Source organism: Elgaria multicarinata, chromosome 4 (genome assembly GCF_023053635.1).
Source record: "Elgaria multicarinata webbii isolate HBS135686 ecotype San Diego chromosome 4, rElgMul1.1.pri, whole genome shotgun sequence".
In the NCBI taxonomy this organism is placed as follows: domain Eukaryota; kingdom Metazoa; phylum Chordata; class Lepidosauria; order Squamata; family Anguidae; genus Elgaria; species Elgaria multicarinata.
In genome coordinates, this window is record NC_086174.1 from 131,936,712 (window position 1) to 131,963,619 (window position 26,908).

The following is a 26,908-nucleotide window of genomic DNA, read 5'->3' on the forward strand; positions in this document are numbered from 1 at the left end:
TATAATACAGATGAGCAGGCCTGAATTCTGCACTACCTCTTTTTTTCCTTCAGTTGAAATGGGAACCAAACATTAAAGACCAACCACACAGCATAATCTCCTTTCAACTTCTGTTAACAAGAGTATTAAAAAGGCCCTCCCCAATATCAGCTGGAAGACTCCAAGTCATAAAATCTGTACTTAAAAGGTGGGTAGGTGTAAATTCGGCACATGAGTCTGTTTTCATCTAGGAAGCCAACTGATTAGAGGCCAGTTGTCTTAATGAATTGGGAAGTTGCTGCCTCATCTCAGCCAGTCGGGATTGCCAATTTGGGGAGGATCAAATGCTCACATGGAGAGGTTTTAAAGAGAGCGTGTTGGCCTGGCTCTTGTGAGCGTGTGACCAGAGCACAGTGCCTGCACAAGACACCGGGAAGATCAGTGAACTCCTCCTGTATGGAACAAAAGATGTTACTTAGTTATATGTTGCCTTCTTAGCTCTTTTTCTAAGCAAATGCCATTAAAACCAGAGTTGTTTGTATCAAAAAATTATTGGCATATCAGTGAGTTTATTCATATGACTGTTTTTCAGATGGGCAGGTTAGCAGAAACGGCACTACCTTGGTTATTTTGAAATGCTACTGGCACCCACCACTAGCACAATGGGCAATTAGCATTTCCTAAAGTAACTACGGAAATTTATTTATTTATTTATTACATTTTTTATACCGCCCAATAGCCGAAGCTCTCTGGGCGGTTCACAAAAGTTAAAACCATAATAAAACAACCAACAGGTTAAAAGCACAAATACAAAATACAGTATAAAAAGCACAACCAGGATAAAAACCACGCAGCAAAATTGATATAAAATTAAAATACAGAGTTAAAACAGTAAATTTAAATTTAAGTTAAAATTAAGTGTTAAAATATTGAGAGAATAAAAAGGTCTTCAGCTGGTGACGAAAGGAGTACAGTGTAGGCGTCAGGTGGACCTCTCTGGGGAGCTCATTCCACAACCGGGGTGCCACAGCGGAGAAAGCCCTCCTCCTAGTAGCCACCTGCCTCACTTCCTTTGGCAGGGGCTCACGGAGAAGGGCCTCTGTAGATGATCTTAAGGTCCAGGCAGATACATATGGGAAATGAGTGGAAATGCTTGTTTCTGGCTAGGGATAGCAGAGCTCCCTTCTGAGACAATATCAACAATTTGTTTATTGTTCGTCATTCATGTAAATGACACTTTCTCTTTTCGATGCCATTGGGTTGAAAAGCAGAAAAGAAATGAGCTAAATAAATATGATTTGAATATAGGTAGCTAGGATAGGCCAGGATTTTATGTAGGTTGAATATCAACTGATATGGACTGAAATAACTCTGCTGTCTTGAAGTTTTTGCTTTGTCCTAGGCAAGATTTTCAATGCAATCCTATATATGTCTACTCAGATGTTAGTCCCAGTGACTTCAATGGGGCTTACTTCCAGGAAATACAATTGCACCATCTCTCTCTAATACTTAAATCCTTCAGTAGAGATATATGAAAGAAGTAAAAAAAAGTACCCATTTGTTGTGTTTTTTTATCAGAAAGTTATTATTTTTGCTTGTGATCATTCAAAGAGAAAGCTCTTTAATAATAGCATTCTAATATGCTTGTTTGTTTTAGCTTCTTATACATTCAGAAATATGACCAAGGAGCTCCTCATTATATACAGTGAATGAAGACTGAATGTTTGCCTTCAGATTGATGAATAAATTATTGGAGTGAAAAATAAACCTACCATTCATGCAGGAAATGCCTTCATCGTTTTTCAAAGTGTCACTGAGCATACCTGTGATATTAACACCATAACTCAACAACCTTCAAAGTTATGAGATTACTGAATGACAAAAGGGGTATTTCCCCTGATTTTTATGAGATGGAAGAAAAAATACAGACCAGAGGTATGAATTTGTGTCTAAATTAGTGTGTGTGTGTGTGTGTGTGTGTGAGAGAGAGAGAGAGAGTGTAAAATTCTTTGGTCTCCACATTTTCTAAACTATCCAGGAAAATGGAAGATTTGATTGGTTCTAAGTTCTTCTGTGGAAAGAAAATGTTATGTTTTATTGCAGATTTCCCCAACTTGGATATTTTGGATTACAAGTCTCAGCATCCCTGATTACTGGCCAGGTTAACTGGGGCTGATGGGGATTATAGTTCAAAATATCTGGAGGACACCAGATTAGGCAACAGTGTTTTATTATGTGCTACAATGATTGCAGCAGTAAGATGTACAAAGGGGAGTGGTTGTTTAATTTACAATGGCACATATTAGGTCCTTTTGAACATGTGCTTGCAAAACATTATTTTGCAAGTAGGAACATAGGAAACTGCATTATACCAAGTCAAACTATTTGTTCATCTAGCCCATTGGTGTTCATTCTGACTGGTAATAACTCCCCAGGACCTCAAGTATAGGTCTTTCCCTGTAACTTTTATCTGGAGATGCCAGAAATTGAACCTGGGATCTTTTGCAGGGAAAGCATGTGCCCTTGCCCTGAGCTACAGTCCCTTCCCTAAAGTATCAGGAAATGGAACATCCTCTTTAAGGCTGGATTCCTGAAGCAACCCTACAGTCTAAATTACCATTCTCTCAGGGCCGGTGCCAGACTATTTTGCGCCCTAGGCAAGGTGAGCTACTTTCACACACACACCCGCCCCCAAAAATGCCAGCTTTGATTTTTAAGAACATATGTTTCCTGGAAAAAATAAGAAGCACAAAACTTGAAAGTGCTAAATTTATTTTAAAGTGCAAGAAATACGTCATGCCAATTATAGCAAACAAATTGGAAAGGAACGTCTATGGGTCTAAAATGCATTATTTAATAGGAATATCACCTCCAAATCATCCCCCCCAACTCACATGCGCGCGCACACATGCACTCAGCATCACTCACTCCAAACTAACACACGCATGAACACATGCATTCACTCAAAGACCCCATTCACCCATACCCTCTCTCTCTCTCCCTCTTCCAGGTGCCTTCTGGAAGTCCGAACGTGGAGCTGCCCCACCCCCACCCCAGCATCCCTGGCTTCGCTTTGGCTGGGCGGGCGCTGGGCGCCATTTCACCCGCCCAGGCCCAGCTGAAACCTTGGGCCGGGCTGGCTCACAGCCAACACGCGTGAGTGCTGCGCTGCACTCGGCGCCCCTCTTAGTTAAGCACTCTAGGCGGCCGCCTGAGTGGCCTCTATGGTAGCACCGGCCCTGCATTCTCTAGTGGAGTTTTGCATATACAGTTCATCTAGGTACATTTTGATTCCACAAAATAGGATGTTAGTTCTAGAAAAAGAAATGTCTCACACATTTATTTACTTTCTATTCTCCAGGCAGAAGGTAACCAAAGCTATGCAATTTGAAAGTCTACTGGAAAATTGCACACTTATTTAAAACTGACAACTGTAAAAAAAGGGGGAATTTAAAAGTGCTTAATTTGAGTTAAAATGTGCCCTCAGGTGTGTGTGTGTGTGTGTGTGTGTGTGTGTGTTTTAAATACCTAATATATCAGACAAAATTGGTGGCATTTTCTCTCAGCGTTTACATTTAATGAACTTGGTAGATGAATACATTCCCCCTGCCTGCCCCGCCTCGCTTTTGCAATTTTGTTTCTGGAAGATATTTCTCATGCTTATACTAATACCAGTATATTTAATACTCCTACAGTCTAGCTGCATAATTTATGACTTTAAACAGTTTAATTGTTTTTTTAAGTAAACAAAGGAAACAACAACCAGAATGTATGAATGATAATAAATTAATTAAACATGCATTATTACTTACATAAATACCAGGAAATACAGATTAAGCAAGAAACCAAGATAAAAAAACCCAAACTCCTATCATAGAAAAAAAAATGCAGCTCTTTTTGATAGGATGGCTGATATTCATTCCAAAATTAATAAAGGGACCCCAAGAAATATTGAAATGTGTTTTTCTGTTATCACTTCTAATTTATTTATACATTTTCATAATATACCAAATGTTTAAAAACTGTGATTTGATGGAAAGTCTACTCCTATTTTCTTCCCAGTTATTTGTAATAATCAGTTGTGTTGCTGTTAAAATATTGGGTTCTACCAGTTAATATGTTATTAAGGACAATTTATTAAGTACAAAACTTCTGCAAACCATTTATCAGTGATACTTAACGTCATATAAATTAAACAACATTCATAATAACAGCCTGTAGGTCACAAGTTTCTAAAGCAGATTTCATTCATATGTTTTGGACATGTCCAAATATCGAATTCTTTCGGAATGAAGTTTTGAAGAGCATCTAGCAGATGACAGCTTCTTGCAAACTCAAAAGTTATCCTAAACAAGAAATCCTAAACAAGAAACTCAAAAGTTATCCTAAACAAGAAATGTAAAAGAGGTGGAATCTACAGACCTGCAATATGTATTTACCTTGTTAACAGCTGCCAGAATATGTATTGCACAATACTGGAAAGCAATGGAATTACTTAGCCTCATAGAATGGTTTGAGAAATTATGGGAAATGGCTCTTCTTTCATAACTAACTTAGTTTTTAAGAGGGCATCATCATCATAATTTTATTTCTTACCCACCTCTCCATTCCAATCGAGGCGGAGAACAACAATAAACGATAAAATGCCTAAAACTCAATTAAAACATAATATACATTGTTAAAAACATCCTAAAAAACATTCTAAAAACATTCTTAAAATTCCACTGGATAGGCCTGCCAGAAGTGATCAGTCTTTATAGCTTTCTTGAATGCTAATAGACTGTTAAATTGATGAGTCTCCTCGGGCAGGCCATTCCACAGTCTGGGAACAGCAGAAGAGAAGGTCCTCGGGGTACCTTCAGTGATAGTGTCTTAGCAATAGTCCCTTTTCTTGGCATTTGGTACTAACCATAGGAAATAGGATCCTAGGCCCTTCTGGTAGGTTTTCTGAAGTATTATAATTTACTAGTCAGTGGACAACATCCAACATCAGGCGAAGAGACTACTAGTACACAACAGGCCTTTTCCTTCCTCCCCTCCCCCCACAGTACCTCTTCTCAAGGGGCCCAGCTCTGTCTCAGAGGTTGCTCCAGTCCTCCATAAAAGATCTTGAAGACACATGGGTGTCTCATTCAAATAATGATAATTTTATACAAAAACTGTCGATGTTTCTTAATTTTTGAAATGATACGTTTTAATGATATGGCCCACCCTTTTGTCTTCTTATCAATGTTATAAACAGTAAAGTTGTTTTTTTAAAAAGTTTATGGCTTAAAGGCTGCAATACTGCTTAATGTTTTTCCCTTTGGTTTCTTTTTGCAGAACTTATTTACTATAAATTCTATCAGCATCCAGCCACCAGCAGAACATATTCCCTCTCCCCACTGCGGCAAACCATGTGTCTCCCAAATCTTTTATGGAGGACATAATGGTGAGGAGCCTGATCCTAGTGTCTAGATTGGTACCATTCATGTGGCTACTCCAACCCAGCTCCTGGTGCTTACATGGGTGTAGAATCTCCAAATGTTGTCCTTCATATACGTTTGGCAAGGGCAGGGTTGTGCCTACAGTTCTTAGCATCACTGTTGGAAACACTGTTGGAAATAGTTTTTGTGAACCGCCCAGGGAGTTTCAGCTATTGGGCGTTATAAAAATGCAATAAATCATCATCATCATCATCTGTTAGGGGATGTCACTACAAACCTAAACCAGTTTAAGTATCAAATCAGTTTAAGTATCATTCTCAACGTACCCTTGAAATGTAGTTCAGTGAATGGCTAGACATCTCTAATGGGGAATTATTAGCCCTCGCACAAAATTATAGTCCCTATCGTTCCTTGGATAAGCAATGACATTGAAATGCATTTTATACCAGTTTTCAGTTGTAGTGCAGAAATAATCTTATTGCCCTTCGAGTGTAGTGCCACAATATTTTTAATGATTGCACTTAAAGAAGAAACAAAGCCAAACTAAACAAGAAAGAGGAAATCTGGATAGGTTCTAGCAATTAAATCATGTGGTAAGCTCAAAGCATTTTGGAGATGGAATTCTTCCCTAGCATATATAAAATAATTGTATAAAAACATGCAGACAAATAACAATTCAGAATCATGGAATCATAAAATTGTGGAGTTGGAAGAGACCACAAGGTTCATTTAGTCCAACCCTCTGCAATGTGCAGGAAAACCAATAAAACCATCCATGAGGGGTAGCTGTCCAGCCTCTTCTTGAAAACTTCCAGAGATGGAAAACCCACAACCTCCATAGGTAGACCGTTCCACTGTTGTATAGAACCTACCATCAGGAAGTTTTTCCTTATATTTAAGCAAAAACTAGGTAGCTGTAACTTATACCCATCATTTCAGATCCTAATTTCTGTGGCCATGGAAAATAGTTCTTGACCATCTTCCCTGCGGCACCCTTTGATGTACCTGAACACTGCTATATCTCCTCTCAGTCTTCTTCTCTCCAGACTGAACATCCCAAGTTCCTTCAGCCTGCCCTCATAGGACATATCCTCAAATCCCTGTATCATCTTTGTTGCCCTCCTCTGAACCTGTTCTAATCTGTCAACATCCTTCTGGAAATGTGGTGCCCAGAATCAAAAGCTTAAACATGTGCCACCAATATAAAATATAATAACATGTAATATCTTGTATAATCTAATGTTGCATGTAAACTCACTCCAAAGGTCAAACTTCACATTACGTTTTGCATGCTTTTTAAAAAATGAACTTCGAAAGAGCTGTCATAAGGCCCCTATCCAAAATGTGGTCCCCAATCCATAACAGTTTCCTGCTGAAAACAGCATCCCCCAATTTCAGTTTGCCCCTGAAGGTGCTATTTGTAGTTGGTTCATGTTGTCCTTTATTTAGAAAGTTAAAAGATTTTGTTCCACTAGGCTTTTAAAGTGTCTTAATTTTATCTAGCTATGTTTCTGTTTTATCTGTTTTCTTCTGGCTTTGAATGCTCTGTTTAATATTTCATTTTTGTAAAGGGCCTTGAGGGTTCTTTTTAAAGCTGAAAGGTAGTGTAGAATTCTTTTAATAAAATAAATACTTCAGCAGGCAGGAAAGGGAAAAGAAGACTTTCCCCCTTTCCCAGGGTGAAATGTATTGATGCCCATCATTCAGCAGAACAGGCACCCTGGATTCCCCCTCCCATATGCAGCTCCTCCCAGGATTGAGGGAGATTTTGGGGGGTGCATGGGAGGCTTCAGGAGAGCAAGAGATAAAGAGCATGATTAGATGAACATTTGATAGCACGCTCGTTACTGACCACTCATGGATTTTTGCAGGTCCTTTTCACGACGCTGTCCGCCTCCTGCACATTTCTTGCTCCTTCTGCTTGTTTTTCAGTTACAAAAAAAGACCTGGAAAACCATATTCTTGGCTGTAAAGAAATTTGCTGCCATTTCCTGCCGTGTGCAGGAAAAGCAGCACAATAAAACTGCCCACTGAGCAGAAACCCTCTTAGGTGGTGGGGATACATGCTGTAACTTTTTCTTGCAAGCCTATATACACTTATTAAAATATGCAAATTGTTTCAAGGAATAATAGAGCCTTTTTGGCTTGAGCTGTTTAATATAAAATAAAATTTAATAAGCATCACCCATATCCTCAAATCACATTATAATGAATTAATTTATTTTGTCTTCTAGCCTGCTATCACAATTCAAGATGAGTAAATGAGATTAACCCCTATTCTCTGAATTATTTATTTATTTATTTATTTATTTATTTATTTATTACCCGCCTCTCCATTTTGATCAAGGCGGGGAACAGCAGTAAGTATAAGGGCTCACAGTCCAAGTTACATGAGTGAGAACCTAAGCAAGTCTATTGGGGAATTTATTTGTGTCCACTCGTCCAACTCTCACTCTCCAAGAAGCTGCAAGTGTTGCCCAGTGCCAGATTCAGTTCTGTTCCATAAGTGTTTCCTTACCATCTGCCTCACCTCTAAATCACTTGTTAATAGACTACTAATACATATTTCATGTTGTTAAACCCTTACATGGCTTGGGACCGCAATACCTGATGGAATGCCTCTCCCGACATGAACCTACCCATACACTGCGCTCAACATCTAAGGTCCTCCTCCGAGTGCCTACTCCAAGGGAAGCTCGGAGGATGGCAACAAGGGAGAGGGCCTTTTCAGTGGTTGCCCCCCAACTGTGGAATGATCTCCCCGATGAGGCTCGCCTTGCGCAAACATTGCTATCTTTTCAGTGCCAGGTCAAGACTTTTCTCTTCTCCCAGGCATTTTAACAGCATTTAACAATGTTAAGTTTGTTTTTAACTTAACAATGTTAAGTTTGTTTTTCAATTTAACCCCAGAATTGTTGTTTTTAAATGGATACTGTTGTTTTTATACTGTTTTTTATGTTTTTGATGGTTTTTAAATTTTGTACACTTTTAATGTTTACCATTTTTAATTGTTGTAAACTGCCCAGAGAGCTTCGGCTGTAGGGTGGTATATATATGTAATAAAATAATTTTTATATAAATAATAAAATAATTATTTATTTAATAAATAAATAAATTACAACAACTTTGGAAGGCAGGTCAGTATTACTATACCTCAGGCTTCCCCAACCAGGCACCTTGCAGGTGTGTTGGATTACAACTCCCATCAGCCCCAGCCAGCATTGTAGCTCAGCATATCTGGGCTATACCTGTTTTGCAGACAATAGGGATCAGTAGCTTATGCAGACCAGCTTGCCTAAGGCCCAGAGTGAGTTTATTGCAAAGATGGGATTCAAACCAGAGACTTTCTGAACTGTAGCCCAATCTCTGTCACTATGCTACATCAGATAGAAAGGTTCAGCTAAGCTCTGTCTAAATGTAAAGGGGAAAAAAGTATGTCAGGAAAAAGAACATGCATGCAATCACTTCCAGCCCTTCAGGTAGATTATGAAGTTGGTCCAAAATCCATTAGAATTTGGAAAGAATTCCGTTACTTTACCAAGCCTTTTGACTATTAAGATATCTCCCTCTCCGTCCTTCGATCTAACAACCCCCATGCTGCTTTTTAGGCAGAAGGGGGCTTGCATAATAAAACAGTGAGAAATACAATATCACATTTCCAGAAAAGAACGATTTAAAACAGCAGTCTAAAACAATTCATGGGCCAGCACCACACAGTTCTAGACTAGCTATAACAATTTATGACACTTTTAAGCTAGCATCGTCATAAACCCTTTAGGAAAAAGCAACCTGAAATAATTGTGTTTTGAAAAGCCCATTTAATAAAGGCTGGTATACATAGAGCTTGGGAGGTAGTTCCACAGACATGGAACAATAGGAGAAAATTATTCTAAGTCGTCTGTACCACTTGATTTATATTTTGTGAAAAGTGCCATTACCTGCTTTGTAGGAACAGGGGCAGTATAAATAATAATTTGTATGCCTTTAAAACATTGTTTTGTTAAAAAAAAATGCTCTCTGATATGTTTTATATTGTTTTTCTCTGGGATATTGGGAACTGAAATGTGCACTCCAAACAAAACCAATGACCACTACTTGGGATGGGGTTAGGGTGGGCTGTTTCACATATTGGAATGTTGACTTGAAACAATTCCACATGGAATGTTTTATATAACGTCTGTTTGGGTGTTTTGCTTTCTGTCAAATTACCATTTAAACTCCAGTTCAGTCAAATAAAATTCAGACCTGGGTGTTGAACCTGCGGCTGGTTTCTTCTGTTTCCTTTCCCACTGTAAGTTATTCCCCAGGGCACTGTTAAATGTAGATAAGAAGGTTCAATTGGTTTCGTTACAAGATGATAGCCTCACCACCTCCCCTTTCTCACTGTTGCCTGTTAGCTAGCTTAAATGGGTTTTAGCTGAAGGTTGATAATTATCATAGAGAAGAAGGTAACACGCCAGGAGTTCATTTTCCACTTTGGCACTTGCATTCATTTGAATTCCCCACACCCCAACACTGCTTCCCATTTTGTCACTTCTTAACCCACTCCTCCCTCTGTCATAAAAGGGTCTCCCTAGACAGAGACAACAGACTTGGCTTGCATGCAGCTGACAGGAAATTATTGCTTCTTTCTCCCCTAAATACTTGCATCGGGAAGGACAACTTGCAAGATAACTTTGGAGAACATGGAAGGGAGCGTGGACTCAGAAAACTCTCTTTTCTTTTCTTCCTGGGACTGGAAGAACAATGCAGGGGCTGCTTTGGAGCTCAGCCACAGCTCATCTCCTCAGAGCCTCTCTCCGTCCCCTTCCTTTGAATCTTACTCTTCGTCCCCATATCCCTTAGTTGTGGAGGTGCCCTGTGCCAACAGCAGCAGGAGTGACAGTGGCACCAGCAACAACAGCTTGAAGGGATACCCTCTGATGGAGTTTCCTTCCATGTACCTCCCAAGCCCTGGACAGGGCAAAGGCCAGAAAGGCCTCAAAGTCAGGATGTCAGTTCAACGCAGGAGAAAGGCCAGCGAAAGAGAGAAGCTGAGAATGAGGAGCCTGGCTGAAGCACTGCACACGCTGCGCAACTATCTGCCTCCTATCTACAGCCAGAGGGGCCAACCTCTTACCAAGATACAGACACTGAAATACACCATCAAGTACATCAGCGAGCTCACAGACCTGCTGAATAATGTCAAACAAGTACAGCTGCCTTGAAGACTGTGGGAAGTTGTCCCAACCAGGAAAGCACCAATCTCTTCCTCTCTCCATCTTTTTAAAGGAGTAAGTTACCTTTGGCAAATGTGGACTTATCAAAAGACGATTTTAAATCTACAAACTATTCTAAAGGGTTGTCTACGGTTGGGCGGTCTGAATTGGTTGCTTATTGGGATGCGACGAAGCAGGAACATGTCAGACTGGTTCTGAATCAGGAATAAAAGCTACGATATGGATTGTGACATCCCGACAGGATGTATAGATCATAGCTCTGCATGATAACCTTTTAAAAACAATTATTACTATTAATAATAACTGATCAATTTTTATCCACTTGGCTATAACTTGTGCTGGTGAGCAACGGATTGTTGTGTTTGTTTTTATTTTTTAAATCCCACTCCAAAATTCCTTTATATTTTTAATTTTGTCTTTTGGTTGATAGGTACTGGAGGAAGAAAATCTGTATGCTTAGTTGATAAATGGCCTCTTTAGCCATATCCAACAGTAGCTTTAGTCGCGGGGGAGGGGGGGAGTGTCTTTGAAATAAAAAACCTACTTCCATCTGAGTTGTTGTATTATATCACTGACTTAAAGTAGATTAATAAGTCTAAGTAGTCCAATTGTTATTAGTATTATTTAGAAAATACTTTTTTCTATTGTCAAATGCCATCAGATTGGCCATCTTCACACTATAGTGTGTGTTGCTCTGACTCATTTAAGTCTGAAAGCTCTTACTCCTTTGTAAAGAGGGGGGTTAACTGGCCATTGGACACGGCTCCAAAGCAAATGTGTATCGCCCCAGGGACAAAGGGAAGACAATTTGATTTTTAAGCATAAATAACAGAAGCAAGGGATGTATGTACAACACAGTAATTAAGGCACAATCCAGCAAAAATTATGTTTAAATGCATTGTTTTATTATTGGTTTAATCACATTTTATTTATTATTGTAAGCTGCCTTGAGTGCCAATTTTCTTGGTAGAAAGGTGAGGTGCAATCAAATCAGTCAGTCAAATTAACCTTACTCCCACTGAAAACAATAGCATGGGGCTTAATCACAATTAAGTTAAGTTCCATTAATTTCAGTGAGTGTAAGTCCAAAGTACCTTTTTCTGGATTTCTAGAGGGGTAGTGGTTGCTACTCTGTTGTAGAAAAACAACAAACATCCTTGTGGCACCTTAGGCTGACAAATATATGGCATAAGTACATTTAGTCAGCAAAAGCTCATGACATAAATTTGTTAGGCTTTTAGGTGCCAGGGGACTCTTTGTTGTTGTTTGATTGTTCCCACCAAGGGATGCACAGATTTCCCCCAACCAGTGCATGGGCTCTGAAGGTGAGATTTGCGGGCTGCTTAAAACATGCTAAGACTCCAGCACGAAAAATGCTTCTGTGTAGAAAATTGGGTGCAATTCATGTCTAGATCATGGATGCATGGTGACGAGCACACATGTGTGTATTTCAGCGCATGTACAAGCAAATAATGGTTTCCCACCGTGTGCAAATGCAGCCACACATGCAAGTGCAATTGGCCTGTGTGTTGCACAACAGAAGTTGCACACCATTCTTCCACAAAGGTAATTTTTTAGTAGGGATTGTGACATGTTTGACACACTTGAGTCTTATGTGTTGGTGATTTGCTTGTTGTTTTATTAGCATATAAGACACACACTTCCACCCCCCGCTCTATACACTTAAAATTGTTATATCTAGCTATTGGGTGAAATCCAGATTTGTTAAATGCGAATAGATGTTGTGCTGTTGATTTCAGTGAGCTCTGTGCTCATCAATGAACAAGAGATCTCAATAATAGTCTGACCCAGTCTAGCAGATCTAGGGTGCAATGCATCAGCAGTGTAGTGTTCCAACTATATCACCTCTCTTCATTTGCACAGGATCCAGAATCATGTAAGCAGGTTATCTTCCTCAGTGCCTTGTGTGGTATGAGAACTGTGTTGGTTAGATCCACAGCTCTCTCAGATATCATAAAACAGGCCCTGTGATACTGTGTTTAGAGTGAGGGTGTATCTAATTCAGGCAGATGTTGTCACCTGTAAAAGTGTTTCAAATTCTTCCCGTGAAAGTGTTTTAAATTCTTCAACAGTTTTAATGAAGGAGGGAGGTGTTAAAAGAAATTTGCATGCTTACAAATACGTCTCTATCCATATATATGTTAAAACACTGGGGATTTAGACACAAATATAGTTGTAGAAAGTCTTTACATGTAGTTGGAAGAGAAAGATATTGTCTCTTCAAATAAAGTATAGTATAAATACCTGGCATTAAGTTATAGTGATGCTCAGCATTCACCTTCAGTGTGGACCTGGAGACTCAAAACTTTCTCTGTTTTAACTGGGGGCTGTCTATTTTAAAAAATGGTCTTATCAATTGCTCTTTTCCCTTTCTCTCTAATTACCACCCCTTTCACAAAGAAAAAAAGCTTCTTTCCCTATTCCTAGGGAATCAGTGAAGTCTTAATTTATTTGAACTTTCAGAGAATCAGTGTCACACAGGCCACATCACATTGCAAAGTGAAAAGAAAACATTTGCATTGTCAATTTTGCTTGAAATTGATTTCACGTGACCCCCCCCCCTTCTGCCCTCTAATAGGGAGGGGGGAACAGAGAAGGACAAGGATGTGTATATTACTGCAATGCAGATAAGAATTGCAAAGAACAGAATAAAGTGAGTTCACCTTTTCCTTTCCCCAGGACATGGCATACTCAGAGATGTGCCACACTTTTAAGCAGAACAGACTGGAAACATAATAGGAAAAAGGTTGGTCGGGAATGATACTAATGAAGAGACGTATTCTTGGATTATCTGATTTTTACATTTATTGGCATATAGGAGATCAGCAACTTGTTTTACTTTTTTCCATGTCAGTGTATGGGCATGTTCATGTATTTGACCCTTAATCATCTCAGTTCTAAATATATTTACTTGGAAGGAACATTATTTAGGGAGGACATGGGGGGCATACTCTCCCCACTCCGTGTTTAATACCACATCATTTTTTCCTCATGTTATGAATAATTACTGTTTATTATGATGTATAAGAAATAAGCACAAAAATATTCTTGCAATGCACAGCCTTAAGAAAACTCAACCCTGAATATATCTAAGAGATTGCATCTTTGCTTTATGGCTGAGACCGTAAATGACAAGTGTAAACCTATAGATACTAATAGCGAGGTCATTCTCTATGTACCCATTGCTATGTAGTGAAAATGTCATGATCTGTGCACAAGAGGAAAATATTGGCAGAATGACCGGGGGGGGGGGGGAACCCTAAGGTTTGCAGAAGTACAAACAATTTTTAAAGAAGAAAAACAAACCTAAGTGGAACTCCAAAACAGCCAAATGAGGAGTCGTGCACACTACAACAGTTTCTGACAGGTTCCACTTGTATGTACTAAAAGCTGATTCTAGTACTGACTTATAGCAGTTATGCAGCCAAAATAGGGCCACTGAGAAACAAGGGGTTTTCTATTTAGGGAAAATAAACCTGTAAGGTTGTGACCGCTCCCTACAGCCTAATGAGGACTAAGCATGCGCTGTGGCATATCTATTGGTGGTGGTGAAGTTGGCTGGCTGGAACACTGAAAAGAAGCACTCTACACTGCCATGTTTTGTTGCGAGTCCCAGTTTAGCATAATACATTGAACCTGTGCCCCAGTTCCATTTTCTCACTTTTTGAAAAGGCTCCTATTTCATCATATAATGGAAAGAATGCCTTCAGCCATGTTTACAATCAAACTTTCACATCGTGGGATTAGGTGAACATAACTTTTTTTATCAAGTGATACGGCTTGCCCTGGCCTCTCTCCATCTGCTTAGAAACATGAGGTGAATTGTATAACTTGTGTATGGATTTGCAAAGTTCTTAAAAACATTTACCAACATAAAATAAAATAAAATCCCAGTGCAAAAGAGGAATATTAACTACATTGGTGGCTTTGGTGATTCTTCACCCCCTTCATGTGTGAAGAGAACTGAAGCAAAGTGTTTGTAAGATGCTAGACTGCAGTTACTGAAGGTGTCCTCCCGAGGGAGCCCAACACCTCTTGTAACTGATAATTCACATTGCCTTTCTCAGGAACTAGGACGCTTTTCAAGAGGGGTCCTCAGTTCTTTGCTTCTTAAAATTCTTTATGACTATTCTTATCTAACACACAAGCAAACCATCCCAGACACAGCTTGCTTTCGGTCTGTTGGTTTGGCTTTAACAGTGCATCCCTCATTTCTCTCTGGGTTGAACTTCGTTCCCCCCCCCCCCCCCATCTCTAGTGCAAGGAACACCCCTTCAAATGAGCATCCTCACAAGTGATGCTAGCTAAATAATACATGATAATAATTAATAATTCTCCTCAGACTGCTTACATTTAATTATTGAATAGTTCAACAGATCTTTATTGATGTTTGCACCCTAGGCATTTATTTATTCATGACGGCACTGTACATTTAGAATATAATGAATTGTTTTAATTTCCACATCCTTCTTTGAAGTCCCACAGAAGAAGACAATATGGCTGTCATCTAGCAGAGTTCTCCACTCACTGGGTGACTGTCTCCTTTGACCCAGCTTGGAAATAGAAAATGTGGTAGAATTTTGTGGCCAACTCAGGTAGCTGATTTTGCGGGCCACAAATTGTTGTATTATTTTTACTGCCAGGATGGAGTGGAGAGGGATTTGTGGGCTTTTCTGCCTCAGGTAACTAAATTACTTGAGTGGCCTTGCCTAATATGTACCCTTGACTTGTGGGTGGGGGGAGCAATTTGTTGAGCTCCCTCAGGAAGCAAAGTCTGGCCCACAGTGGATTGACAGGATTGTGTCCACTCTACCAGGCGATTACCGGATTGTTTTCATGAATGACTGTGTTTCCTATGGACTACTTTTAAAGTTGCATTCTGAAAAGACATATATAGCAAATAGCCAGACAGTAGTTGCAGACTCAAGTCTTTGTTATGGGCAAAAGGTCAGACCCATGTATCAGCGCTGCCTTCTTTGATAAAAATAAATAAATGCAATGTTTTTAATGTGGTTGGGTTATTGAACAGTTTAATATCAATAGGCAAGAAAAATGAACTATACATTTATAGAAATGTAATGTATATGGAGGAAAAGCTATACAATAGGTCAGCCTTCCCTAATTTGGTGCCCTCCAGATGTTTTGGATTATAGCTCCCAGCATTCCTAAAAAATGGCCATGCTAGCTGGGATTGATGGGAGTTGAAACCCAAAACATCTGGAGGGTGTCAGGTTGGGAAAGGCTGCAATGGGCTGTAAGTTATTAAATCTAAAATGGGACTGTGGTCTACAGCAGGTTTGCAGGCAGCTCCAATGGGGATCCTACATCATACCTTCCCCTCCACACAAGCCACCTCAACGAGAAGCGCCCCTTCCACAATGATATTCACGGCTAGCATGTTGGGCCATGTTTATTCAATGAACATGTGGTTTGTTTAATACAAGCCTTTTGCACCCTTCCTTCTTGCTGCAATTTCAGACATCAGGACTGGGAAAGACCTCTTCGCCTTCTGCCAGACAGAATAGATGAAACCAAGCTTGACAGATGAATAGCTTGGCTCAGGTTAAGACACCTTCATACGTTCAAATAATTATACTTATACACGATTCTTCCTTTTATAAAGATTAGTGTGGCTGACTTGGGGCTCTCAAGCAGTCTCCTATGAACAGCAGAAAGAACACACATGAAGCTTTGCCAAATACATGGCTTAGATAAACCCAGTTAATCAACCCCTGATGCTGGTGCATCCTTAAAGATAAGTAGATCTCAACCGGTCAGTATCTGAATGGGAGATTTCCTGGTAGGTCCATGCAAGCTTTGAACTTTAGCAAAAGAGATATGTAAAAAAATATATCCACCTTTTGCACAGATATTAACTAGCGGGTAGGGAGAAGTATCCCATTTTTCCTCACAGAGACCCAAAGTAGCTTGCAAAATAAATAAGACATCAGCAAATACAATGTTGCTGTTATAAAGAAATGCCTTTAAAACTCTTCATAGTCTTCTCCTGATGCTCAGCTTGACTTGTTAGAGCATTACTCTTTCAGTGATTTTGTTGACAGATTAATTTGATGTTGGCAATGGTTCTACAAGAGACCAGAACAATAGCCAACACATGTTCAGAAGTTTTAGAAAGAAAGACTTCTGAATCTGTGGCATTGTGTTGATTGCACAGGTCAAACTAATGCAAGCCTGGACAACCTGTGACCCAGTTAGGTAAGTCCAATCATGTGTGTTGGCCCAGTTGATAAACCTTCTGGTTTCGCTACCTGCATGGGACTGCAAACATGTGGCTGGTAAGGTCTGTTTGTTTGCCATGTCACAAGTTGTATCAGCCAGAACTATTTCTAATGCTCAGGTGTGAGTGCTGTTACTTATGTAGCCAAACCTGCACAAGTCATGTACAAGAGGGAGGTATCAGCAGGCTTGGGGGGGGGGACCAAAAAGGGGGAGATTCCCAAAAAAGACTCAATAAGGACTGAATGTGCTGCTCAGTGGACACAGAATGCTGACGGTCCTTGGGGGCGGGGGGCATAAAACAGAAGGGGAATGGAATGGAGTATTCTGGAGGAGGACATAGCCCACTCACTGGAATATTAAACAGGAGGACTCCATACTGCAACATTTTGTTTCAGATGCCACTTGTCTAATCCAAGATTCCAATTTGGTGAAAAAGTATGAGTTGTTGTTTGCTGCTCTTGCTAGGTAACACAATGGCCACACCCACCAGATAAATTGTAAACATATTGATATTGGGCAGAAATTCAGCATGATGGAAACCAATATTTATATTGGGGGCATGGCTATGGGGACTGTCATGATGAATGGCTACACTTCAATATTTATCTTCTGGGACTCAAGGTGAAACCATTCACCTACTTTTCTAGTATCTGTAAAACAAATTATGCTTTATCTCATTTCAAACAGCGTTCCTCAGGGGGCTGTAGTGGGGAGTGAAAGCAAAGAAGAGAAATGCTTACAGACAAAGAAAAAAGTGAGAAAATGGTTCCAATTTTCTCTAAGACTTCTACCCAATGTACTAACTGCTACATCAATAGCTTTTATTGGTTGTACTTCTGGCTCCGGAAGAGGATGATGAAACGTCTTCTAGAATGGGGTAATAAGCAACTTTATGACAATGAAAACAATGATGCCAGGCTGAATTTTACAATGATGCATTTAAATCGCCAGCAACAGACAGAAAAATCCTATCACCAAAGATATTCAGTCTTCATTTTCTGCAGATTGCTTTACAATATACCGTAATGAGGCACAACCAAATGTTGCATGAAGATTTCCTAACATTTTCTAACCAAGGAAGCCGATGATGACTAGACAAAAGAAATTAGATGGCTGTGAAATCACTAAAGATTGCTGTGCAGACGGAACAGAAGAAGGAATTGCTTATTGGCAATAGATATGCATGTGGCCTTAATGGAATTTGTGTGTTTTCTACTTAATTGCCACTCAGTCATTTCACTCATCAAGCTCTGCTTAGGTTCAGCTAATTTGTCTCTGCTTGTGTGCTCTGGTTGCTGCAGTAATGATGTGGTAAGTGAGATAAGCCTCTCCCCCCCACCTTTTCGTCTGTTTAGTGAGAAGTGCAGAGGCAAGTTTTTGTTCAAGTCCTCTTTTGAAATTGTAAGGATGTTGTGGTTTTTCTGTTGTGCTTGATGCTTCTGTATTGATTGTATCAATTCTCTCAGATGGGAAATCTCTAATATATAGCATCAGAGATGTAATGAAGCCAGGGCTCCCAGGGACACAAAGCCTGCATTTTTTTTTATTACCAGGAATGCTGACATCATCTGCCGTCGCCGCCACCCCTCAGAATTCCCTGTTCCCTCTGAGTTCAGCTGCAATCCTCACCTTAGCTAGGGAGAAATGAATTTTCCAGAATTTTTCAGGTACTGATATATTGTTCCTTGTCATAATGCAAAGTATTGTAGAGTGGCCTGGTCTTGCATGGGCAATAAGACCCATTAGCTTTATAAAAGACTTGCTCCTAGCAGGGGAAAACTAGTAGAACGGGCACTAGTAGAATGGACTGGATGAGGGCTAACAAACTGAGACTCAATCCAGACAAGACGGAGGTACTGTTAGCGGGTGGTTCATCTGTCCAGCGAGGTGATGTTTGCCCTGTCCTGGACGGGGTTGTACTCTCCCTAAAGGATTGGGTCCGTAGTTTGGGGGTGCTCTTGGATCTAGAACCGTCACTTGAGGCACAGGTGAACTCAGTGGCAAAGAGCACCTTTTATCAGCTCAGGCTGATATACCAACTACGCCCTTATCTGGACAGAGATAGCCTAGCTACAGTTATCCATGCTCTGATAACTTCTCGTTTGGATTACTGCAATGCGTTATACGTGGAGCTGCCTTTGAAAACGGTCTGGAAACTTCAGCTGGTACAAAACAGGGCAGCCCGCCTACTAATAGGGACTGGTCGACGAGATCATATCATGCCAGTCCTTCTACAACTTCATTGCCTGCCAGTCCAGGTCCAGGCCCGATTCAAAGTGCTGGTATTAACATTCAAAGCCCTAAACGGCTTAGGGCCAGGTTATTTGAAGGAACGCCTCCTCCCATATGTGCCTGCCCGGATCTTAAGATTTATTTATTTATTTATTTATTTATTACATTGTTATACCGCCCAATAGCCGAAGATCATCCGCAGGGCAGGTGGCTACTAGGAGGAGGGCCTTCTCTGCTGTGGCACCCTGGCTGTGGAACGAGCTCCCCAGAGAGGTTTGCTTGGCGTCTACATTGTTTTCCTTTTGTCGCCAGCTGAAGACCTTTTTATTTTCTCAGTATTTTAACACCTAATTTAACTTAAATTTAAACTCTGCTGTTTTAATCTCATATTTTAACCTATATCTATTTTTGCTGTGTGGTTTTATCCCGGTCGTGCTTTTTATATTGTATTTTGTATTTGTGTTTTTAAATTGTTGGTTCTTTTATTATGCTCTTCATGGTTTCAATTTTTGTGAACCACCCAGAGAGCTTCGGCTATTGGGCGGTATAGAAATGAAATAAATAAATAAATAAATAGTTGATATGGATCAGCACAGGTGCCAACAATTTTGGACTCTCATTGGGGGCATGGCTATGGGGACTGTCATGATGAATGGCTACACTTCAAATTTACTACAGCAGGCATTTAACAACATATGCTGAGTTTGTTTGTTTTTAATGGACCCCAGAATAGCTGTTTTTATAAGGATACTGTGTTTTTATGGGTTTTTTTTTCCAACTTTGTATATTTGTTTTAATGTTTACTGTTTTAAACTTTTGTAAACCGCCCAGAGATCTTCGGCTATGGGGCAGCATATAAATGCAATAAATAAATAAATAAATACAGCACCACTCCTAATGTATGCTTTAACTATAGGGCCTGCTCAGACAAACACTTAGCCATGGTTAGGCCACTAACCGTTTTGCTGCAAATGGTTAGTGAATGTGTTTAAATGGTGATTATGTAACCACCATGGTTAGGAATGGTTCATACGACATGCTGAGTCATGGTTCACATGATACGCTAAGTTAAAGTATTTAGCTGAAAATGCTTAACCAAAGTGACTTTGAGGGCTCTATCTGACTAGCGTTTTATTACACACTCGTTACTGGGCACTCACGGATTTTTCGCAGGTCCCTCCCATGACATGGTCTGCCCCCGCGTGCCTTCCGCCCCTTCTTGCCTTCCTTGTGCGACAAAAAACTCTCAAGAAAATCTGATATAATTTTAAACACGGAAGTTGCTGCTTTCTCCTGCTGTGTGCAGGAGAAGCAGCGCGATTAGAACAGCCATCTGAATGGGCCTCGTGCTCATTGTTTACATCCGCTTTTGAAACAGGAAGTAACTGAGCAACGAAAACAAGGGCGGAGAAGTGACGGTAGGTGTGTTGGAGCTCAGTGTGTTGTCTGAACAGGCCCAAAATTGCAGGCAACTATGCTGATCCATATCAACAAACCAGTTGTTGCAGTTTTCACCTGCTAGGAGCAAGTCTTTTTTTTAAAGATAATGGGTCTTATTTGCCCATTCAATAGCAGGCGATTCCAAAATACTTTGCATTATAACAAGAAACAATATATTAATATAGGTTGCTTTATAGGCACTTTTTCAATGGATAGCAACAGGGATTCCTTGTAGCTGACTGGCAACATTCCTAGCAAAGATGATGAGCCTGCAGTTGCATATAATCAAGATTAAAATGCCCCAAAAGGCAGTATATTTAATTGTGATTCCTTTTTAATATTGCAAAAGAAATGTAGCGGTGTTATCAGAAAAGGTCAGTCACTACCCCCATACATGCGTGTGTGTGTTTAAAGCACAACAATCTGTGCCTTTGGCAAATATACCTAGTACATGGATCCATTTAACTGTTTAAAGCAGGAGTGGGGGAAGCTTTTGTTTTTGTTGAGGGCTCTATTCAGGGTAATCTGTTGGGAGCATGGGGGGACTAGACATGCTGGCAGTGGATGGGGCTGAAGCTAGCAGTGGGTGCTGCCCTCTTTTTCTCTTTCTCTCTCTCTCTCCCTTCCCACCCAGTAGGCTGCCTGGGGAGGGATAGATCACTTTTGATCAAGGTCTGAACTGATTGCTTGCAGAGAGCTTTTGAAATTAGGTCAAGAGCCACATGAAATTAGGTTAAGGGCTGCTTGTAGCCTAGGGCTTCAGATTGCCCATCCCTGGTTTAAAGCAATAGTCAATTTAAATGTGGACTCAGTGAGCTGGTCAGCGACAGCAGTACTCATGAGGAATGACCACATTCTACCATTTCAGGCTGTGGGTTCTGATGACACCCTGTGATGTGGTTCAGGTGCAAGGTTATGCTAGAGATCATGTTGGGTCTGGTTTCTCAGGAAGCGAAGCAGAAAGATCAGCACCAAAAAAAAAAAAAAAAAAAGGTCCAGTTGGTGCTGGAGCTGGAAGCCCAACAAGATTCTCTGTATGCTGCTCCAACAAAGATCAGAGCAAGCCTGAGGCTTAAATAGGACATCATTGGGCTTTAGGCTGCTTCGCTCTGTCCCTAGTTTTACTGAATCTTTGGCTCTTAAAGGGCCTGGTCCGCTTCAGCAACCTCTGACTATGACAATGTGGGAGTGGTTGTGGCATGCTAGTGCCTTCATAACCCAAGCCCTCCAAGTTGGAGGATGGCAATGCAAACTCCTTGGGAAGAGAAGGGGCTTCCTTTGGGGAAAGTGGGTCTTGGAAAGATGGAAATCTTGTGATGTTTTCTCCTATTGACTCCAAAGCCTCTTCTGTGGAAAAGGGGTTGGAATCTTCTGGGGATAATGGTTCCGAGTGCATCAGTTGCATGATACACATGTGGTCTGAAACACAGGTGTGAGGGGTGAAATCAGTGCAGCTCTCTGCCCTTCCTAGATGTCAGACTTGTTAGTGAATAGATTCTGTATAGGATTAAGTTTATATGCAGATTTCTTGCATTATTGGATTCAATTTTAGAATGTACCATTTATAAATAATTTGAATAGAGTCAGAAGTAAATCTTCCAGGCAGAGTTTAGGATTAGGAAAGGCCTGTACGTACCTCCATATCTCGGGAGCCCCAGTTGCTATTAATTGTAGCCATACATGCTTGTCTGGCAGAGAACAAAAAAGGAATACCAACTGTTAAAAAAGAAAGATTGTTTCTTGTAAAGAATAAAACGGTTTATCTGTTCCTGTTCCTTCCATCGTACTGAATACAATCCCCACAGTAGCCTATTATTTGGGGGCATATTTATAAGAACAAGTAGTACAATTACAGTGATTTCTCAAGTCATAGCGAGTGTTCCATGTCAATTGATTTTATTAATTTGGATTTATTTTAGTATGTGGATTTATTTTTTTAAACAGTGCTTTATTTATGCTGCCAATATTTCAGCCGCTTTTAGTTTATTTTATTAAGAAAAGCAGGTTTTAATTTAAAATGAAATTAAACATGAATGAATAAAAATGCATCTGAAGAGTTGAATGTGTTACGGGTTTGTTCAACTAATTATCTGAACTGCAGTTATTGGGCAGTTTAAAAGCACAGGAAAGAAAGAAAGAACACAGGTAGCTTTAAAAGGAAGCTGGGGCATCAGATTCAGGGTTTAAATTTTAGTGGCCCTGAGAAACTTACTTCTCTATAGGATACTAATCCCGGTTGTGCTTTTTATATTATATTTTGTATTCGTGTTTTTAAATTGTTGGTTGTTTTTATGCTATTCATGGTTTTAAATTTTTGTGAACTGCCCAGAGAGCTTCGGCTATTGGGCGGTATAGAAATGAAATAAATAAATAAATAAATAAATAAATAAAATAAAATACTAATGACAGATCCCCAGTATGATGCTTGACAGTGCCAGGTACAAATTAATCTGTGACCAAGATACATTGTGATCATATTGGGGGGTTGTATATAGATGCTTGCGTGCAAATAATAATAATAATATATCTTAATTTTCCCAATTGGTGCTGTTAGTGTGTGAATGTGGTTTCATATTATTGGAAATTCCATCAATTGTATGTTGCAATTGTTGGAAAACACACTCTGAACCAGAGTTGAGCAGAAGTAGCAGCGGCTCTCAGTTTAGGATGCAGCAAAGACTCAATGAGGCAAAGGATTCTTTGTAAGTTAAAAGCAAATCCTTTACTGACAGTTGAAATAATTTAGTTATGGCAGCACATATACAAATACTCACAGATGATCAATACACAGCAGCATACATCAAGATGGGGTAAGATGAAGAATAAGAAACATGAAAAACACAGCTACTTATATAGGCAGTCCTGTACAATGATGCAATCACTAATTGATTAATTGCAGAAAAATGCTTCCATACAATAATTCAATAACTGTCCAGCTGAGACCTTGACATTTAAGAGAATTGCACATTCTGCTGACTCCTCATTTTCTTCAGGTCTCCAGGTAATTGTAAAAATAGTGGAAAAAGAAAAACCAGATCCAATCCAGGATCCAACAGCAATATGGATGTGTATTCTTGGGTTAATTGTGTTGTAACATGCATTTGCACCTCAATGAAGTGTTTATGATACCCTGACCATGTGTTGTAACAGATGATGCACATAGACCATTGATACTATTGTAGTAGAATATACATCTTTTATATCACAGTAGAATCCTCTATTGACTTCATTTGTCACACTCATAGACTTTTAAGGTTTGGATCCTCTTCTTAACAAATTAATCTGTGGCAGGGAGGATGCATCAGTGGTTCTGGAGAAAGTATTCAGGCCAGAGACCAGGAGGGTAGGCATTGGCGTAAACTTACTTGGGGGGTGGGATTGCTGAGAGGGGCTACCAAGTGGCTAGAGAACACTCCCCACCTCAGTGAGTGCATCAAGATAAATTCCACACCAAACCCAAAAGAACCTGTTGGCAGCCCTGAGGGTCTTCGGTGGACAACGTGGCTCCAGTTTATGGAAAGCGTTCCCATCTCTTGATAGCGTCTGGCTTTCCTGCTTGCAGATACATGCTTTAGGGGTCCCTTGTGAACCCTTAGAATTGCCTGGCTTCCCTAGTTTAACATGTATACTAGATCTTTACAGTTCAACTTATAACTAAGTACGTACAATATATAGTTGCAGGTATTTGCTAACTACAGGTCAGGTTAAAAAAGAAGAAAAGAAATAAAAGAAGTTTGCTCTTAAATAACATTCTGTATGTCTCCTGAGAGAAATCTGTTTCGTTTTCAGTGTTGTCTTATATTAATATAGCAACGGTCTGTATCAGTCCCAAGAACTGATGATGTAGCACTTAAAGCTCATTGTGTATTCCGGATATATTCCAAGCGTTGCCACATGAGTCCCAAAGCTACTCTTACAACAGTTGTGAGATGTCAGTGAATCCTGTATTGTTACAAAGAAGTCTGTTTTCAATTCCACAGTGATCTCTTTAGAATACAGAACTTATTACAGCAGGAATACCTTCCAGGGAATGAAGCAGTATAGATACTAGCCAGATTGATTTTCCTCTTGAATGCATTCTGCACTTTAGAACTCTGCTGGGTGAGTCACGTCATTCCCTCCCCTCCCAACAATTAAGCAATACTACTCTCAGGGAACGGCTCATTCATGATGGAATGGTTCTAAAAGCAATGGAAATGAACCCAATAGCTGCAGAAGGGGCTAATCTGGGGCAGGTGGGAGGTGACTCGCCTTGTGGCAAGTGCTGGCCTTGGACAGTTAGGGCACAATCCTATCTCAGAGGCTTACAGGCATTCAATGTAGAACGGGAGGAAAAGTGGAATCGATCTTTGCCTCCGCTCTCCTCCCGCTCTGCATTTTTGCTAGATGGGCTTTTTCGCCTGACTAGCTGGGGTGCTGTAGAGAGGGAGAAAGGAGGATGTAGAGGCCTGGGGATACTTCGTAAACTGCCCTCTCCAGTTCCCAGACCTCCCACAGAAATGACCCCTTTACCTTTACTCCAAGGTTGCTACGTTGGTTGTGAGGAGGGAACTGTGGATTAATGGAATCGAAGTCGAGCACTGTCTCCAACCTTGGATCCAGGAATCCAAAATATCCTATCCCCCCCACCCCCAATGCTGGCTATGGGGCACAGGATTATTTCCTCCAGAAATTAAGAACAGCTCTCCGGCTCAAACCAAATGCTTACCTAGGCTAGATCTACACTACTGTTTTATAGTGTTGGGACACATTCCACATACCACTCTCATAGTGTTATTTCCTGCTTTTTATTCCACATTTGTAATGATTTGTCAGAAGGTGTAGATCTGTCCCTAGTCCAGCATTTTGTTTCCCCAGCAGCCAATCAGATGCCAATGGGACATGAGCACAACAGCACCCTCTTGCTCATGTTCTTTGGCAACTGGTATTGAGTTATACTGCCTCTGATACTATGCGGCAGGGTCTTGCTATTTACTGTTTTACTCTGTACAGCACCATGTACATTGATGGTGCTATATAAATAAATAATAATAATAATAATAATAATAATAATACTGGAGGTAGCATATAACCTTCACCATAACTAGTAGCCATTAAGTGCCTCATTGTCCCTGAATTTGTCTAATCCCAAACTGTCTAAGTTGGTGGTCCTCCCCATATCTTGTGGTAGCAAATGCCATAGTTTTGCTCTTCGTTGTGCGAAGTCTTCAAAGTTCGGTTGGCAACCAAGGAAAGGGAGGCGCGCAGCTCTGCTTATCTGTCGTTACAACGATTTGCTAATGCAAAGGTGAAGCCATCTATTCCTTCTTGCACCTTCTCCCACAGATTATTGAGAATGGTGGTGACAGGGTGCCCTACAGGGCATGGGATGACTTTACAGCACTGGTGCAAGATGGCATGGTGTCCTTTTGTTGGGATGGGTGAGAATTTTATTTTATATCAATTTTGGTAAGAATTTATCAAAATTCACAAAGTTCTCCATATTCAGGACAAAGAGAACCTGAGTTGTTGTTTTTTTTTTTAAAAAAAAAATCTGATTGGGGGAGAAACCAAAATGGAGAGATTCATCCATCTAGGCAGACAGCTTTGAGTGCTTAGCTCTTAAAAGTCTAGGTTTAAATCCCTGTCTACTCAACCATGTTAGTGCTGAATTAGTTTGTTTATTACATTTATATACCGCCCCATAGCCGAAGCTCTCTGGGAGATTTACAAAAGTTTAAAACAGTGAACATTAAAAACAAATATACAAAAATTTAAAAGCATATAAACAGCAATATCATTTAAAATAACTATTCTGCAGTCACTTAAAAAAATGAGTTGTCACCTATTTTTTTTTCTTATAGGCTACACATCTTTAACAGCTGTATAGCAGGCAGGTACATCATGGTACTCTCCATGCTGGGAATAACTGCATATTGAATTTGGTTGGAGCAGATAGGTGAGGATTTTGTTTTGATTCATTTTTTAATATGAATTTACCTAAATTCTCCTGAATTTCTTCATATTTGGGAAAGAACTGAGATTTTAAAAAATATGAATGGAGGAGAAAGCAAAGCTGACAGATTTGCTCATCCCTAGTAAATATAAAACTGTTGCTGCTACACAGGGTGGAGTTTAGGATCAGAGTGTAAGAGACTACACTGAAGGATGAACATCTTGTCTTACGTTCATGATATAGAAACTTTAGAATTCATGAAATCTGTTATTCAGACAGAATATGTAAGTATATAGGTATATAAATACGTATATATCCATTTTTTCAGATTGTATTATCCACCTCCTCACCTGAGGTCTCAAGGCACCAATCAATGGTACCTGATAGATAGGGTGCAACCTCTAGTTATATTAAGC

The 26,908-nt window shown here is 40.0% G+C and overlaps 1 protein-coding gene across 1 annotated transcript; it reads left to right on the forward strand.

Moving 5' to 3' along the window:
* Positions 1 to 10,081: 10,081 nt before the first annotated feature.
* Positions 10,082 to 10,612, forward strand: MSGN1 (mesogenin 1). The gene has a single exon (XM_063125842.1). The coding sequence runs from the start codon at positions 10,091 to 10,093 to the stop codon at positions 10,610 to 10,612; it is 522 nt and encodes a 173-aa protein (XP_062981912.1). The 5' UTR covers positions 10,082 to 10,090.
* Positions 10,613 to 26,908: the final 16,296 nt, after the last annotated feature.